Source organism: Anas acuta, chromosome Z, assembly GCF_963932015.1.
Source record: "Anas acuta chromosome Z, bAnaAcu1.1, whole genome shotgun sequence".
Taxonomy (NCBI): domain Eukaryota; kingdom Metazoa; phylum Chordata; class Aves; order Anseriformes; family Anatidae; genus Anas; species Anas acuta.
In genome coordinates, this window is record NC_089017.1 from 56311296 (window position 1) to 56328805 (window position 17510).

Below are 17510 nucleotides of genomic sequence, written 5' to 3' on the forward strand. Positions count from 1 at the left end.
AGTTACATGTTTCCAAAAAATGAGGAATAAAGCTTTATCTTGGTGGAGGTCTAGAATGAGTGGGTGGGTGCCTGCATGAAGCAGGGAGGTAGAATAAAGTAAACTTGAAAGTCAACTTTATTTTATCTGGTTAATCTGAGCTCACGTTCTGAACATGTTAGTTTTCTAGCTTGAATCTGCAAGGAAAAAAAAAGCTTTCAAAATTTTTGTGAAGGTTTACCCTTGTAATGGACTGAGCACCATCAATTTGTTGTTTTTTGTTTTTTTTTCTGCATCTTTAGCTCTATATTATTTTATGTTGTTGCAGCAGAGCTCTTTGTAAAGGATTGTTTTTTTTGTTTAAAAAATATTTGTGAAAATTAGGGCAAAACATTAGTATTGGATAAGATGAAGACATCTGCAGTCAGTTTGAGAGGGCACGGGCAGATGTAGGTATGTACTGAACATCTCTATTGCCTTTCATCCGAGGTACCGCACAGCAGTGTTCTGACTTGCTGCTGGCTGATGTCGTAGGGGTGAGGCCCAGACTAAGTGACAACTCACTTTGTTGGTATTCGAACAGAAACATTTCTGATAAAGGCTTTTGCTCCAAAGTCCATTAGAAATGAGGCCTAACGAGTGTTGTGCTTTGCTATAGTATTAAGAGGTGAGAAAAACATAACTGAAGGGAAGACTGGAAAAGTAATGTGTCTGGTTAGGAGAAGAAGAAAAACTCAAGGCATGGCTGGAATAAGAAGTGGTAATTACAGCACAGATACAGTAAGCTACTTAACATGCCTGAGAGCAGCAGCAGAGGAAATGCAATACAGGGATTCTGTGACATTCTTAATTAGAGGATGAGGAAACGGTAGTTAATGTGGCACGTAGTCCGTGTCAGATGTGGTTCCTTATGTACATGAGATAGAAGAACGGGTAAATGGATGGTGAAGTTGGCTGCATGAATGATTTGCTGGGCAAACCCACTTCCATTATTGTAGTGGAATTTTTGTTGTACTGTTTTTAGGATATACATGACTAATATTGCAGATTGGTTTGTGTATAGATCTACTTGAATCTTCATTTCAGTAAGCTGCAACAAGAAACCTGAATGCAGCTGGAAAGCTTGAGTGGGATAGAAGAAAGCATGAGTGGGAAATGCCTCAGAGTACAGTGTTTCCGGACAAAACTGAGGAACTGGCAAACAATAGAGCATTACATAGCAGAGGATGTGAAGAGCAGGTGATAGCTTACTGTAAATCTGACTTATTTATGAAATAACTAAACAGAATACATTTCTCTGCTTCTCTCATTCCACTTATGTTACATGACTTTCTGGTAGTTGAATGGCCCCGTTAAGTGGCCCCAGGATGTTTTTTGTGGAAAAATCTTCCCAGGCACAGGAACTTGTAGCATGGCCTTCTGCAAAATAGAAGTGGAATTTCAGTGCATTAGTGTAATAGAAAATCTTACAGGAACAACTTGCTTTCTGATTCTCTGTCCTAAGGTCAGCAGTTTTGTGCTACCTTTGGTAGGAAAAGGAGTTGAGTGCAGGTCTTCTGGACAACGCATAAGGAACAGAGGTTTTTTCACTCTTCTTTTCTGTATCTGCAAGAGAAGGGTGGTATGTTTCTTGTTCCTTGGGAAACCTTTTTCTGCTGATAGCTAGATATCATCTGTATAGGGAAATAGTACACAGTGTTTCTATAAGAGTCCTGATGGACCAAGCAGGAGTCTATCACTACATAATTTTAAAAAAAAAAAAGAAAACTGAGAGCAGGTTGTGAGTATTAGAAATGTGTGTGAATATGGGAACTATTGCTGGTCCTAGTCACATGGTAAGGCCAAGGCCCAGAGGGAACAATGCTCAGCCTGTGTGTGGTAGTGAGAGGTGAAAGCAACTTTACTTCACAATTTCCAAGGCAGTGACAAGCAGAGAGCACATTCTGCTCCAGTGGTTTTTAAAATAAAGTTAAAAGAAAGGAGGCAGTCTTTGGTTATAGCAGCTACTAAATCGAGTCCTGTATTAAGATGAAATTTACATTGTTAAACAGTTGTGAAATGTTTTCACTGTTTTATGTTAATAAAATCTGTTTATGCCACCTTTATAAAAGATGCATCTTTATGTAAATCAGTGAGTAAAACTTGTCTTAGCAGTGAAGCTCTGAAGATAAGATCTCTTAAGTTGGTGACACTACATATCACATCTGTGAATAATGCCAACCACAGTGCCTGGCAACAGGGAGAGGGAGAATTTAACTCATTATCCAACCCACTCACCATGCCCAGAGACTCTGGAATAGTTAGTACTGTGCATGCACAATGACTAATAATGAAATATCAATCACTTCGAATATATGAAACGGTGAAAAGCTGCTGGGAAAGCTTTCGCTGGGTGGGGAAAAGGGCACTGCTGCAGAGGGTGAGGAGCTGTCCCATTTACGGGCAAGCTGGCTAAAACCAGAAAACCTCTAGCATTTTCTTTTGTTGTATTCTTGATTTTTCAGGAAGCAAATAAATGTGTGTGAGAATGTCCCTTATGCTCTTAAAAACACCTGGACCTTACTGTGCTGAGAGCTTCTGTTGAGCTTCACGTAGTAGATGTGGCTGACATTTTTTAGTTTCTGGACTTACGGCTAAACTGTATTTGGCCTCAGACTGGATTTACGTAAATGCGGTGAGTTGGGAAATAGCGCACGGATTGCACAAAATATTCTGTGAAAAGATTGATCTGTTTTCTGAGGCACAATTCCCGCCTGTCTGTGTGGGAATGCTGTGCTAGGCGCAGCGCAGGGGATCTGCTATAAATAATAATAGAAACAATCGCGTTTGGAGCTGATGAAGCTGCTTTTGGTGACGCGTGGTGTCGCTGGGATGGCTTTCATGCGGAGATTTTGTTGTTTTGGTGAGGCTGGGGTCGAGGCACCTCCCCGCAGGTCCCGCGGCCCCGCGCCGCGCTGTGCCTGTGGCACCTCCTGAGGGCTGAGGGACCCCGCGGCCCCGCCCCGCCCCTCCCCGCCCCTCCCGCTGCGCATGCGCGCTGAGGGCCGCTCCCTGCGCGGGGGCGCGGCGTGGCGCGGGGACTCCCCCCTCCCTCCCCGCGCGGCGCCCGGCGGGGGGGGGGGGGCGGGCCCTCGCTTCCCATTGGCTGCGGCGCCGCGCCGGGCGGCACGTGACGGGCGGGGGGCGTGGCCAGCGGCGGGGCCGGGCCGTGCCGGCGGCGCCGCGGCCGTGTCAGCGGCGGGCGGGGGGCGCGGGCGGAGCGGCCGGGCCGGGCCGGGCCGGGGCTGGCGGCGATGGAGGGGCCGCGGCCATGGGGTGAGTGCGCGGCGGGGCCGGACGGGACGGGGGAAGGAGGAGGAGGAGGAGGGAGAGGGGGAGGAAGCGGCTTTGTGGCGGGCGGCAGCCGGCGCCTTGCCGCTTTGTTGGCTGCGCTGCCGCAGCGCCGCCGGGAACTGGGTCAGGGCGCGGGGGGGCTGCGGGCACAGCGCGGCCCCGGGGTGGCAGCGCCACGCGTAGCGCCCGGCCCCGGCCCTCTGTGTGTGTGTGTGTCTGTGTGTGTGTGTGTGTGTGTGTGTGTGTGTGTGCGTGTGCGGCCAGCACGGCCCTGCGCCCAGCGCACCCCTCCGAGGGGCTGCCGAGGGGCTGGGAGCACGGCTCTGCTGCCTCTCAGCCCAATTCCGTGATGCGCAAAAAAAAAAGGTTTGCCTTCGTCAAGCCTGTGTGTGTGCTGTAAATGAAACGTCCCCTGGAAACGCTCGCTACCTGGAGCCCAGTCTCACTTCACGTCTGTCAGCAAGGTGTGGATTATGCTGAACTTCAGGGCGTCAGGTGAGGACTCCGCAGTTGGCTGCTGTTGGTGATTCTAGATTTTTCTCCTACACGTTTTGAACATCCATTCCGGCACCTGAAGCGTTAGAAGGTGCCATAGGTGCAGAGGTGCGTTCACCGCTTTCCTTTCTGACAAGAGGGAAGGTGATAAAAGCAAGCTGATAGTTGCGGTAGTTATTCTGGTGATGTTTCTTCCTTTGCTTCTTTAGAAGAACCCTGAGAAGAGACGGTCTTTGTGTTGTTTCGCATGACAAGTGCAGTATTTCCTGTCAGTAGTCATGCTCTTTAAAATGGCAGCTTGAATAAAAGATCACTTTTAAGTATATCTCAAATGATTTACGGCTGCAGACTTCCATAAGCATCATCCTTCATATCATGCATGCCATGATATTTGCCAAAACTTTTGTGCAAAATATTGGGTAATGATACACGTTCTGATAGATGTCATAGTATGCAGCATATGTTGGAAATGCCTATATCTAAAATGGGTTACCTTGGTCTACAAGTTCTTATGTTGGATTTCTGTATCATCATAACTCAGTAAAACGTTTATGCCAATGAGATGGTATTAATTACTTTTTCATCAATATAATGAAATCTTATTTAAAACAGGCTATACTGCTAGGGGTACACTGTAACAGAGTTATTTTGGGTGAAGGCCACTGCACGTCTCCACCGATTGTTTTCCAAAATTCGTACAGGACCTGTGTGGACACAAACTGATGTATTTTCTGCGAGACAGTCTTATGTTCTCAAAAAGTGCTGAAACGAATCCTGAAGATGACCCTGATTGATCACCTATTTAAAATAATATTTTTTCACGATTTTTTTTTAAATTGTGGCTGTTTTATTTCATGCTATTGGTTTATTTTTAACTGAAAATACAAATTAAAGGAATAAGGACGTGCCTCAGGCTTTCTGATGGCTTAAACTTTCTGGAATCGAATCCTTAAAAGATGATGAGAAATGAAAACTAACCAGCAGCAAGTCATACGCAGTGAGAGCATACGCAATTCGCCATGAATAGCAAAAATGATCATGCCGAAGAATGAGTGTTCAGGATCGTGAATCATCCCTGGTCCAATATAAGTTATGATTCAAGTGATGTCTGGACTGCTTTGTGTTCAATATAGTATTTAAATGCAAATCGTGTTTCGTATTTTCACAGTCGTATTCTGAATGCAGCATGACTAACCAGCTAAGGACCTTCCCGACACAGAATTCTAAAGGAATAAGTGGGGTTTTTGTCTTGAGAATGTAATGGAAGCTGAACATGACTGACTGTAGCCTGAAATGTATGACTTCTGGATTTCCCTCTGTTTGTACTAATATGATTTTGTTATTAGTATTTTTTTTAGTAAAAGCATAAAGGTGAAGTCATCTCTATTTAATACACACGCGCACACACACAACTGCAGTTAAACTAGACCTGAAACAAGGAAGGCAAGTCATGGTTTCCGATCAAACCACCATCTTCCTTCTCTCCTTCCTCATGGTCTTTTGAAGAATGCAGAGTGTGGATCACATCTTATTTTGGCACCTTCATCAGCCAAGCTATGTTTTGTTAGGAAGAACAGATGATGCATCTGCTTATGATCGTTTGTGAGTACAGGCCGAGAGCGTGAGCTATGAAGACTGTCATTGCCAGGGCAAAGCATACGGCATTCTGCACTACCTGCATCTGAAGGTGTAGCAGGTTGACTTTTGTGCATGATAAAGCTCCTGCTATATTTGAAATTTTGGTGCAGTACAGATTTTGCAGCATAGTTAACTGTGTTATTGATCTTAAGGAACGTTGTCCAGAAAATATAACAGTGGATCAAAAGGTCTTGCCAAATTACATGTTCATTTAGGGAAGGACAGAAACAACAGCAGCAACAATAACAAGAAATATTCAACCTACCCCGCAGTCAGAAGGATTTAAGAAGGTCAGGTATATTAACACCTAAGTATTTTGTTCTACTGCCCGCAAAGATAATCTGCATGCAGATGTAGATAGAGGAACTAAGAAGAAAATCCTCTTGATGCAGGCGAGGTTAGGAAGAGAAAGTTGAGCATGGCTTACTTTCCAAGGGATTTCACATGTTGTGTTAGGATAACTGAGAGTGGCTTTTCATCTGGCTCCTATTTCTTCTACAACGGCAAAAAAAAAAAAACAGGAACTCAGAGTACCTACTCTAGAGATTATCATTTGGTATAACTTGTTGTTGGTTTTCAATTTCAGTTATTTGACATTCGCTAAAAAGAGTAACGTTACATTATTTGCAGCCGCTTTCTCATATCCAAGTCCTTGCTACTGAAGCAAGCTCAAGAACAAATGAAGAACAGTTTTCTGTGACGGCTGTTTGCTACTCTTTGCTGCATGTCTCTGACCTGAGCATGCAAATGCAGAAGGAATGAGAACATGAACAGAAGGTGCGCGACCTGCTGTTCCTTTCATGGCAATTCTTACTTTTTGCTGAGTATTTTCTTAACTCTGTTCAACCACACCCAAAGCCATCTTTTCAGTCCCCTCATTATGTTTGCGTGTCCGCTTAGAGCAGATGATAAAAAAGCAAACACAATACCCTCCTGTCAGGCTGCTGTTGACTGGAAGATTCAGGGTTTGCTCTTCGCTGCAGGTAGGGGTAGAAAGACTGAAATGTGCTGGCCAAAAAGGACATTTAATAAAGCATAGGTCTGCCAGCAGGTAAAAATAGCATAGTTGATCAGCGTGATGCTGGAGAAGGCAGAAGTTTGATTTTTTTGTGTGAAAGAATCAGGGTATAAGACTCCTACGACCTGATGCCGATGCAGTGTTTTTCAGTGAGTACAAAAGAAGAATGTTAATACCTATGAAAGATAAGCATTTTAAATTAGCAGGCCTGGAAGACTTGCCCCCGACTGGACTGGGTAAGACGATCTCTGGCCTACCGATAGCCATTTTTGATTAAACTCTTAAGCACAGCACCCAGAGTGCTGGTACTTCGCCAGAGTTAAAGAAGGACTAGCAGAAAGATATCTACATATAAAAACCATTTACGTGAAGACCAGCTTCAGACAGAATAATGGAAAACCTAATAAAGGATTTAGTCAACAGAGAAATTGAATTAATGCAAATCAGCATGGCTTGATATGTTCGCAGTAAGGATGGCCAAAAAATTTTTGCTTTATTCGCTTGATTATATTTAAAAATGCAGTTGTATAAAAATGGTAAACCAAAGGCTGAGATTAGTAAGGGTGGTTGGTTTACCTTAGAACAGCTGTGCTGGATTTTTGTTTCTGTCTGTCAGCCTTGCCAGTCTTTCGGGAAGAGTTGTGTAACAGCTGCTGAACCATTGTGGTTAATGGCCCAGCATATTAAATTAAACCGACACCTATTTCAGATTACCTTGGTAGTCAGGCAGTAATCTGCAGTGGTTGAGCAGCTGCTGCATGAGCAGCTGAGCCCTTCTCTCATCCTTGGGTGGGAACCTTGTGGAGATGGGAAGGGCAGACAGCTGGGGCTGGCACCCGTGCAGCCATGCCAGCATTAGCCCTAGTCTCGTCCAAGTCAGAACCCTTGGACTTGGCACTCTACAAAATGCGTTTTGAAATGTGTTTAAGCTAAACTAATTGGAAAGATCTCAAATATGCAGAAATGGCTGCGTAAGTTTTTTCCTGATTTCTGTGTGATAAGCCCATGAAGAAACAATTCTCCCTTGCCACCTGTGAATGAATGACAGGGAAATGACAGAATGGTAAAGAGTGGTAAGGACAAGATCCTGAGCTCCGCACAGGACAACTGGGTAACACTTGTGGGTACAGGAAGAGATCAAAGTTGATCTTCTTTTCCAACCTTACTAAATTATAATCGAGATGTTTATTAGTTTCAGTTGCAATGGTTACAAATCGGTATCTTAACAAAATAAACTGCATTCTGAAAAATCCCCAGTTACAGTGTGCACATCTGCTTTCCAGGGGTGATGGTAATAAAACGTTAAGTTTTGTTTGCTTTTAAGAGAGTTGAACAAACATCTCTTTTGCTACTTTCAACAACGTTTGTAATCTGTAATCAAATTAACTGGAGCCATAGTTGACATTAGTGTTGTTTGAAATGACCTTTTTGAAGAAAGTAATTTTGCTTTTTTGCCGCTGATTTTTGTAGCCACACAACTTAACTGTTAATAACAGTTACATATAAGTTACATGTGTATCTATATATCACCCTCAGGCAGCTAATGTAGGTCCCAGAATAATAATTCTATTGAAAAAATTTTAATTGAAATTAATTGGTTGGAGGGAAAAACGTTACCTAGCCTTACGTACAGGCAATAACAGTTCCCTATGTTGTTGAAAAAGCTCATGGTAGGGTTTTATATTTTAGATTATTCTTTAGCCTCTTCTGAAAAGACTAAGATGATTTTGTTGTACGGAAGTTGCTCTATAAAATACTGTGCTCTGTTGGTAATTACATTTTTTTATGGATTAAAAAAACACTGATGGGAGTCTGAAATATTTTCATAAGAATATTTGATTAATGTGTTACAAAGTATTGAGCTTGGGGTTCTTAAGTAGAACTTCAGGGCTCTTGAGTACACTGCTCATTAATTTCAAAGGAAAAAAGAAATGCTCTGATCAATAAGAAATTGTAAGTGTTGAGAAGATACTGGTTTGGGTTTTTTTGTTGTGTGTTTTTTTTTTTTTTTGCCTGCCTGGGATTTGAGACTAAAAAGAGCATATCTAAACTCCCGGTTCCTGGGCAGTTGTTACTTGTGCAGTTTCCATTAATGTGGAAAAATGCATATCTAAATCTTAACAGTACATTTGCATAAATGTAGGCTTCTCATTAATTTTGGTTATGGAGTGTGAAAGAGTTATATCTAGCTTGAAATTCTTCTTTGATGTGTATATTCACGCAAACTGCTGATTCAGTACAGCATGAAATTTGTTGCCATAATTTCACCTTACTTTGATAAGAAGATGGAGAAGAAACCTCTTAATGCTGAGAATATGGGTAAGGGCCCTAGGAGACCTAGATTTTTGGTGCGTCTTATATTGAGGGAGTCAATCTCAAAGCTCCTGTATCCTAAGAGGGTTGTTTCATGGAGTAAATCTAGAATTGTTTCATGGAGTAAATCTAGAAAAGGGGATGCCTCCATTCAAATCATGACCCCTGAGAAATTACTAGGCGGGAGCAAAGCGATACTGCTCATTTCTACCGCTGCCACCAATTCTCTGTTTAAAAAAATCTTTTTTTTGTACTCAGTTTACTTGGAGCATAAATCCAAGAATTGGTATCTGCAGCTGAACTCTGATCTGCTGCGTCTCGTGTGAGGCTGTGGGAGGCAGCTATTTCTGGAAGACAGGCAGATCTCGGGGTGTGTCCTTCTTTATACCGTGCGCTTGGGAGGCAGGGTAAGTGTGTGTTCAGAATGGCTGTTAAATGGCTTCAGTTTCGGGGTGTGAACTGAACGTGCACGGGGACAGCTCGTGTGTCACTGAGCCTTGTGATCGCCGTCTGCCCGAGAGAAGTCTGGTGTTCAGCATCAGAAAGCCTGGGTGTTTGTGGTCATGCATTACCTGTGTCAGTTTCCTCCATTTTAACATGAAATAATGAAGTCCTTGGTGAAGGACTTCACATGTCATTATTTCAAAAGGTGCTGAAAGAATGATTGTAGGAGAAAAAGATACAGATGGATTGAAGATACAGAAAAGAATTACAGTACATAGGAGAGATGAATAAAAATATAGAGCTGTTCCGTGGTGCAGTTTAGGAATACAAGACTGGATTTCTGAATGGTGAGGCACCCTTCCTCCCTGTGCAGTGAGCTAGGCAGGGATGCTGCTGCATTTACAACTTCCAATGGGAGCTCACAGTCTACATTGATTAATGACCAATTTATAGCCATTTCTTCTGTGTCAGTATTGTGTTTTAACGTAAATATTTTTCTCCTCCTTGAGCATTTTCCCTCCCTGATAATAAAGCGTAGCCATGTGATTACAGCTGTTGTTGCTGAAGAGGAAGGATTTAAGTCTCTTACGTGAGAGACTCTGCAGTCCCCTGATCACTTGGCATCTTTCTCTGCACCCACTTAAATTCACTTTTCTTACCTGTGCCTTGTAAAATGGCCTGATCACGCCAGGGGTCGTGATTGCTTTCCAGGTGTCAGGACCGTGTCGGTAGTGCTCTGGTGTGCAGTAACCGGACTGCTGTGAGGTTCACCTTACTGCTCCCCACTCACTGCTCGCTTCCAAGTGATGGGATTCCAGCGCACGATTTCACCCCCTTCACACTGCTCAGGTCATCACATTCTTTGTGTGTTATATGTAGCCCTCTGACCTCATGAAGCTTCTCGAATTCATGGCAGCAAGTTTTGTTGCCACCCAGACATTCCTTGTGCCTAGACTTAAAAAGCCAAACATTTGCAAGTACCCGTCACAGACTGGTGTTGGTGGAAATGCAGTGGAGACCTGGCTCCAGCCCATCAGCTTGGCTTTGAGCTGCCCAGTGTCATCTTGTCTTTGACTTACTCCTTATCCCTGTACGATTTTTCTGCTCATAGCCTCATCTGATTTCACATGTGGCACCGTATCAAGTGCTTTGGTACAGTCAGAGCAGCAGGACAGATGCATTACTTCTACAAAGCAGCTTGCTGTTCCCCTCAAGTATTTGGTAGCTTGCCCTTTACAGACGGGGAAAAAAATAACCTGGAGGGCTGAGGAGGTAGGTAAATATCTGTGTGCCCTGAGGAAGCCCAGGTGCCTTAGCCAGTGGCGTGTCAAGAGTCGCTGTAAGCAGTGCCTACATGGCCCACAGTCTTTGGTCCAGCTTTCTGTGCTATTGCAGCCTTTTGGGTGTTATAGGGAGGTGGTTTTTTGGTTTTGTTTTTTGTTTTTCCTGTAGCAGGGACCCCTGCAGTAGGTGCTGGGGCAGTGCGGCACTGGGATTGTAGAACCAAGGTGGGAACACTTCAATTTTCCCCTGTGTGGTGGTGTCTGTGCCAGCACCAGGTACTGCCCTTCGCCTCTCCTCTAATGCTTCAGGTGATATCGCAGGGATGTGGATTCAGGCTTCAGCCCTGCATTCCCCCAGACCTTGTTCTGTGACCAAAACCTTGTCATGTTACCAAAACATATGTTGTGCTGATCTGTTTTGTTTTGTTTTGGGGGAGGGGAGGTTCTCCTTAAGATTCCTGTAGTACCATGCGACGCGATGTGAATGCCGCTGTAGCGCAGAGCAGCTGCCAGGCATTGCTGCATTTCACACTCATGCCAGCGGCCTGCAGCGCCTCACCGGCCAGCAGCAGCGAGCTTCTCGCTGTTCTCTGGCTCCCAGTTTACAGTACAGTGCTAATTTTTATGACTACAAGAATTGGAAACATCTACAAGCTATCTACCTTTCTCGGGTTTGTGCAGAAATCTCTTCTGCATTTTATGTTCTGAAAAGAAGTACAGACTATAGCTTTTGGTTTTACGAGTAAGAATGCAAAAATAGTACTTACTAAATACATCCCTGAAGTGGAACAGAAGCAGTCTGGCATTGTTTTTTCATTAAAACTCTCTTCAACAGCTTTCCACCTTTTAGGGGAGACTGGTTGTAAAAGCACGGAATTCCCAGAATAATTCTCTGAAAGTCAGGTTTCCCTTTACGTATGACCAAATTGTAAAAAAAATAAATTTATTAGGATTCTTTTTTCTTCAGCTTATTTATAGTGTCATGGAAATCACAATTCCATAAATGGTAGGCTTCTTCCTTGGCCTTTCTGTAATGATGACAGATGTTTAGGACATGAAGATCTGTTTCTTGAAAAAGAAATAAGCTTGTCATATCAAATACACTACAGCTTCTGTTATTTTTCCTGTTTTCAATGGTATGCATACTTCCTCACACTTCTCGTATTCCTTATTCAGTTTAAATTCAGAAAAATTAAACTTTTCAAATTTTATATTGGGGAACTAAATGAAACCTCTTAGCATGATTTTACTTACCTTTTAGTTGACTTGATTATTCAATTAAGATTCATCTGGAAGAGCAAATTTGATTGTATAAGGAGTTACACAAGCAGTAAGGTCAAAGGCTTAATGAGAGTATACGCAGAAAATACTTTCTTGCTCGTGTAGTTTTCAGGATAGGTTGCAAGCTGTATTTGGAGCATGTTCCAGAAGTTCAGAAAAACTGCTGAATAGGAGGTTTTAGTTGTTTTGTCTTTTCCAAAGTATTGCGATAACAACGAAAAGGAATCTTGTCCTGTGACATTGTTATATTTTTCTCTTTCGGATTTGATGTCCTGTACCTAGGAAATTCTCACTATGATGTTAGAAGGGTAACTTACATATATACACAAAGTGGTGGGCTTCTTGTTATTCTGATGAATAAGAAATTTGTAATTTCAGCTGTAAAGAGCTTCGAACGTGGTTAGCCATGTTTAGTTATATTGTTTGTTAGAGGAAGAACTTCAGTTTTTTGGTATTGGAAAAGTGGGAAACAATTTGAATTTTTATCATTTAGTTTTTTATTTCTCCTTTGTAATGGTTGAGTAATTTTGACTTAAGACTGTTATGATATTAACCAAAGTAACATTCTTTGAAAAGGCACGTATGACCTTATTAGCACAATCAGTATAAAAAACATAAAATTGAAAATGCTGTTTATGTGCCATACCTTCCCTACACGTATTTACAATATGAGGTGTCTTAATACTAAGAATTGGCTTATCTGTTTCTTCTGCTGTGCAGTATGACCACTTCTTGGGTTGATACTGCATGAATATTTGCTTTAATCTTGATTACTTGGAGTTGTTTTTTAACAAAAGATGCCATTACTAGTACATCTATGCTTTTATTCTGTTAAAAATTGTCAGTATTTACCATTCTCTTTTCACACAACATCCCCATTAGTCTGTTCTGTCCTAAGGAATCTTGAGCCACTGGACTGACCACCTTTTGTTTCATAAAACCTGTAGGTAGGCGGCATTTTCTAGGTACGTTTGGCAGTGCTTGTTGATAATACATAAATGATTAAATATGGTCTATTATCTCTATAGTTTCTTATTGCTAGAATTAGAGTGCCAATAAAAGGAGTGTTATAATATGATGCTGTGATTTTCCTTCATGTATTCTGGCTTTCCCTTATACCGAATGCAGTCGTTAATGAACTACTTTCATAAGCTTAATCATGTGTATCGAATGGAAGCCCATTGGAAAAAGCCTTTGAACTGGCAATCGTTTGATACTGACAGTTTTGTTTAACGGGTTTAAATTAAATGTTTAGGAAGTTCAGTGGTAAGTGGGACCGAGAAAATTTTACAGTTAGATAATTTTTTCTTGTTGTTTTCTTTGCCAAAATACTCATGTTTAGTATTTTCTCTTATTTTTTTTAGGGCTGAGGGTAGCCCAGGATGGCCGCAGCTTCCTATGATCAGTTGTTAAAACAAGTTGAGGCATTAAAGATGGAGAACTCCAACCTTCGACAGGAGCTAGAGGACAACTCAAATCACCTAACAAAACTGGAAACTGAGGCATCTAACATGAAGGTATTGCAAGTGCATCATTTTTTGTGTGGATGCCTTTTGTATTTGATTGTGTGTGTTTCAGTGGACTGGTAGTTCAGTAGCTTCAGTGTGCTTCAAGATTCCTACCAAGCCTTCATTTACAGTCTGTGTAAGGGAAACAGCTATCAATCAAATTTACTTAATAAAATGTACTGTTTTTTTGTTTTGTTTTTAATATGGAAATCAAAATATTTCAAAACTGTTTTTAGAAGCTCCTTCAAGTTTTCTAGCTTTTTTCCTGGTGTATCATGATACATACTTCCATTTTACCACTGCTGTACTTGCCAGCAGAAAGTTGTGTGAGAGGCTGGAGACTGTCGGTGTTTTAAGGTAAGTTTAATAATTTAATAATTTGGGGGTTTATTAGAGTTACAATATATAGCAACCCCCCAAAAAAGTTAATTTCAAAATAAGACCAGAAGTCTTCAGCCTCTCCTACAGCCTACATTCATACAATAATTCCATCCAAATCTATCTAATGATGTCTTACATCTAGGTGTAGGCTTTCAGAATGACCTGTCCAGGACAAAACACTAGGCAAAAATGGAATTTAGACTGATTTTGATAAACTGGAAGATACATAACAACTGCATCTATGTGACAATGACCCTGAAGAAGGCAGAATTTCAGAAGCATTCTAGCAGCATTAATAGGGTGCCATTCTTGAGCTGACAAATCTTGCTTCTTTTTGCTAACAGGCAGCAGAACCAGAGAGCTTTTGGTACCAAAGCTAATACTGTTGTTATCTCTGCAAATGGTACTGTATAGCATAGGCTAGCTCTAAATATTAAACAACTTTTGTGGACAACAGCGTCCATCTCCTTGCATTCCCATCTTTATATCATTGACTTACTGTTACCTTTATAGCTGATCTTTGTAATCTGATTACTGTAGCAATTAAAAAAAATACTTTTAATTGAACTTTCCTCCAGCATGTAGAATGACCTATATATTCTTTGTCAGAAGGATTTTTTTGTTCTGAATCACTGTCATTAGAAATTACAACACTTCTATAACCAAAAAAAAATTGTAGTTCTTTTTATTTAAACCTTATATTGTGGGGTAAAATGCAAGTGTCTTTTTACCTAAACTGAGATGAAGTAATAGTCTGTAACACACCAGCTACTTGAAACTGTATTTGGTATTAGCAACTGTGAAAAACAACTGTTTGCTTAATTCTCTATCTGAAAGCTAGATCTGTTACTTACACTGTTTTTCTTAAGATAACGTTATAACAAAGCTATCAGTAACTTTCCTTCTCTCTCTGACACTGCAGTCTAAAATTTCCTTCACTGCAGGGAGTGAAGAATGGGATAAATGATCTTCGCAGTTTTGAAAAGGAAAAACAAAAATGCCTTTTTTCCCTTGCTTGTTCCCATACAGCTCTTTTTTTTTTGTGTGTAGATAGATAAATTTCCAGTGACATAGAGACAGGCATTAATGTCTCTAGGGCATTAATTTGGGATGTGGGACAGCCGTATTCCCTTACTTCAAATCTCATGGATCACCAAACTGAAAGCAGTTCTATCACACTCGACAGAAAATGTTTATGCTTGTATTCCAAGTAGATACCTCATATTTCCTCTCCTTAAATGACAAACTGGATATGAGGAATTTATCCTAAAACTCCTCCAACTCAAGTATCAATCTCAGGGCTTCTTTTCATTTTAGAGGGAGGAGGTTATTTAGACTAATCTGATTTTTTTTTCCCATATTCTATCAGAAAATCCCAGGCATCTCTGTTCCTCGTGAGTGCTTGCTTCTGGATCCAAAGCAAGATGCCATTCTTTCTCTTGTTTGTTTCAGATATATTTGAAAAGGATTGAAACCTTGCTTTGTCTTCCTTATGTTGAATTTGAAGGATATTATGGGAATCACCTTAGGTATTGGAGCGTGTGGGTGAAAAAGTTTGATGGGGATCCTGCAGGATTCTGTTCAGTCAGGAGACAATTTTAGTATTGTACATTTTCAGACAAAGTACATAGCGGCTTTGTACCACTGAAAAAAGCTGGTTTCTTCATGGCTCATATGGTTCCAGTGCCATGATTAGAGATAATTGCAAGAAAAGTAATTAGAAGAAACAAGGAAGTGTAGACAGAAAGTCTCTGGGCTACCATATAAGTAGTTAATACTCCAACTACTTTCAAGCTCTAGTCCTCTGGGATACCACATAAGCACTGTAGAGCTGTAGCAGCTCCTCCTGCCAAGTGCAGTCCCAAACACGAAAGGGATAAAGGGAGTGGCAGTGGGGCAAATGAGTTGTGGTCCCATGACATTATGTGCAGCAGCATTGTTGCTGTTACACCGTTCATTTTTATCTGTAGAAATACTTCATAGTATTTCTTCAGACTGTGCTGGTATGTTTGCCCATTCTGCCTTATATTCTTTAATCAGTCATGGAAGGCAATCATTGGGAGGGGAATTTTGAAGGCAATATTGAATATTTTGAAAGAAATTGATTCTGAAAGTTGTAGTGTTAAAATGTTGTGAAAGTATACCTCATTTTTTATAATCTCTCCATTCCTGAAATGTAAGATAATCATACGGGAATTAAAAGCTTAACATGAGCTCATCTTGCAGATGCATTTATTGTAAACTACTGCTGACCTATATAAGAACAACGTCTGCATCTGAATGCTTCATTTTTAAAGCTAAATTTCATAATTAAAAGGGAAAACTTTGCTGACCAAAAGAGGATGTGAGGGGTAAACAAAGATGAATGCTATCAGGGTGCCAAAATGACTTATAAAACAGTGTACACTTTGTTTTTTAATTTGTGTTGTCTTAGAGATTAACTGTTCAAACAAAAGAAATCCCTCAGAGTATTATGACTAACTTGGGAAATTCAGTCGTTACTGTTGGCGTACTGTCAGATGAAATACAGCAGTTCTGTGTGATAAAATGTTCTCTCCAAATAAACAAATATGCTGTTTGAGTTTGATGGTCAATGAATTAATGATGTTGGCCCATAAACATAAAGGAACAGTTTAAGTGTGTAGGTGTAGATAGTAAGCATAACCACATAAAACACAGACTATGGACAAATTTAGGAAAAATGGACTAGCAGATTTGAACTCTAAAGGCTGCAAATTTTTTTGAAGAGACAAAAAGCAGTTCAGCATCAGCTCTACTGCTACTTGCCTGTAAATGTATAACTCGGTCAGAAAAAGACCTCAATTTTTAAGACATACGTTGCAAGTGAAGACCGTCCTACCTGGCTTATGTGAGGAACAATTGTTAAGGATGGTGCGTTTTTTCATAGGATACTGAATTTGTATCAATATCTTTCCCCATACAAGATCTGTGTGGAAATGTTTACTTTTAATTTAATCTCAGATACTTAAAACCTAGCAAAAGAATAACTTACATTATGTTTGATTTCCATGCTTGCTCTGTCTCTGCTTGAATTTAATTGTAAAATAATAATTGTGTGTTGTCTTGTGTGAGAAAGATGCCAACTTTATTATGTGCACTGCTCTGTGAGCATAATGTCTTCCCTTTTGTGTTTATATAGCACATTTAAAATTACATTTTTTCCATATTATTTTCCAGCTCATTTAATGTCCTCTATACTGTCTCCATGTATCAATACAAAATACATTCAGATATCCTGATTATTTTTAGAAGAGTTCTAAGTAGCTGAATCTACACTGTAAAGAAACAAAGCAATGGTTAAACTTCTATGGCATCTTTTTTTCTTTTCATGTTCATAAAACATATTTTTCATATTTTTTACGGTTTTTGTTTTTTTGGCAGGTGATTGGCTTCATATAAATATTTTAATATTAATGATTTTCTGTTTTGTTTGTTTGGTTTGTTGTTTTATTTTTTTGTTTACAGAATTCAGATTTTAAAGACAAACTAGAGAGCTAGTTACTGTGATGTTCAGTGTGGGTCCAAAGAGTGGCTTCTTTTTGACATGGAAAGTATTTGTTTTTTTTCTGCAAATTAGACAGCAGAGTAGTAAACCTCATAATCCTTGATATTGTTGGATTGGAACAGATATTGAATTAAAAAAATAGTGCTGATATTTTAAGAATTTTGATTTTGAATGTGTTTGTACAGCGTTTAGATAATTGAAAAGTAGCTGCAGAAGACACTTGAAGCCAATATAATATATCAGATTTATTTTAGGTTTGTGTATACTTTGTGCAATTGATCAATTAATACTTAAATTCGCTGAATTAAAGG

At 40.5% G+C, this 17510-nt stretch overlaps 1 protein-coding gene across 5 annotated transcripts in view; it reads left to right on the top strand.

Moving 5' to 3' along the window:
* APC (APC regulator of WNT signaling pathway) overlaps window positions 1–17510 on the top strand; it is an 88065-nt gene that overhangs the window by 13699 nt on the left and 56856 nt on the right. For 3 of the 5 annotated variants that reach the window (XM_068667860.1, XM_068667863.1, XM_068667864.1), the window contains exon 2: window positions 13149–13301. In XM_068667860.1, the coding sequence (XP_068523961.1) occupies window positions 13167–13301 (135 nt within the window). In that variant the 5' untranslated portion in view covers window positions 13149–13166. Of the gene's footprint in view, window positions 1–3156; window positions 3295–3788; window positions 3808–13148; window positions 13302–17510 lie in introns of those variants that run through there. The other 2 variants (XM_068667861.1, XM_068667862.1) reach the window with 2 other exon arrangements.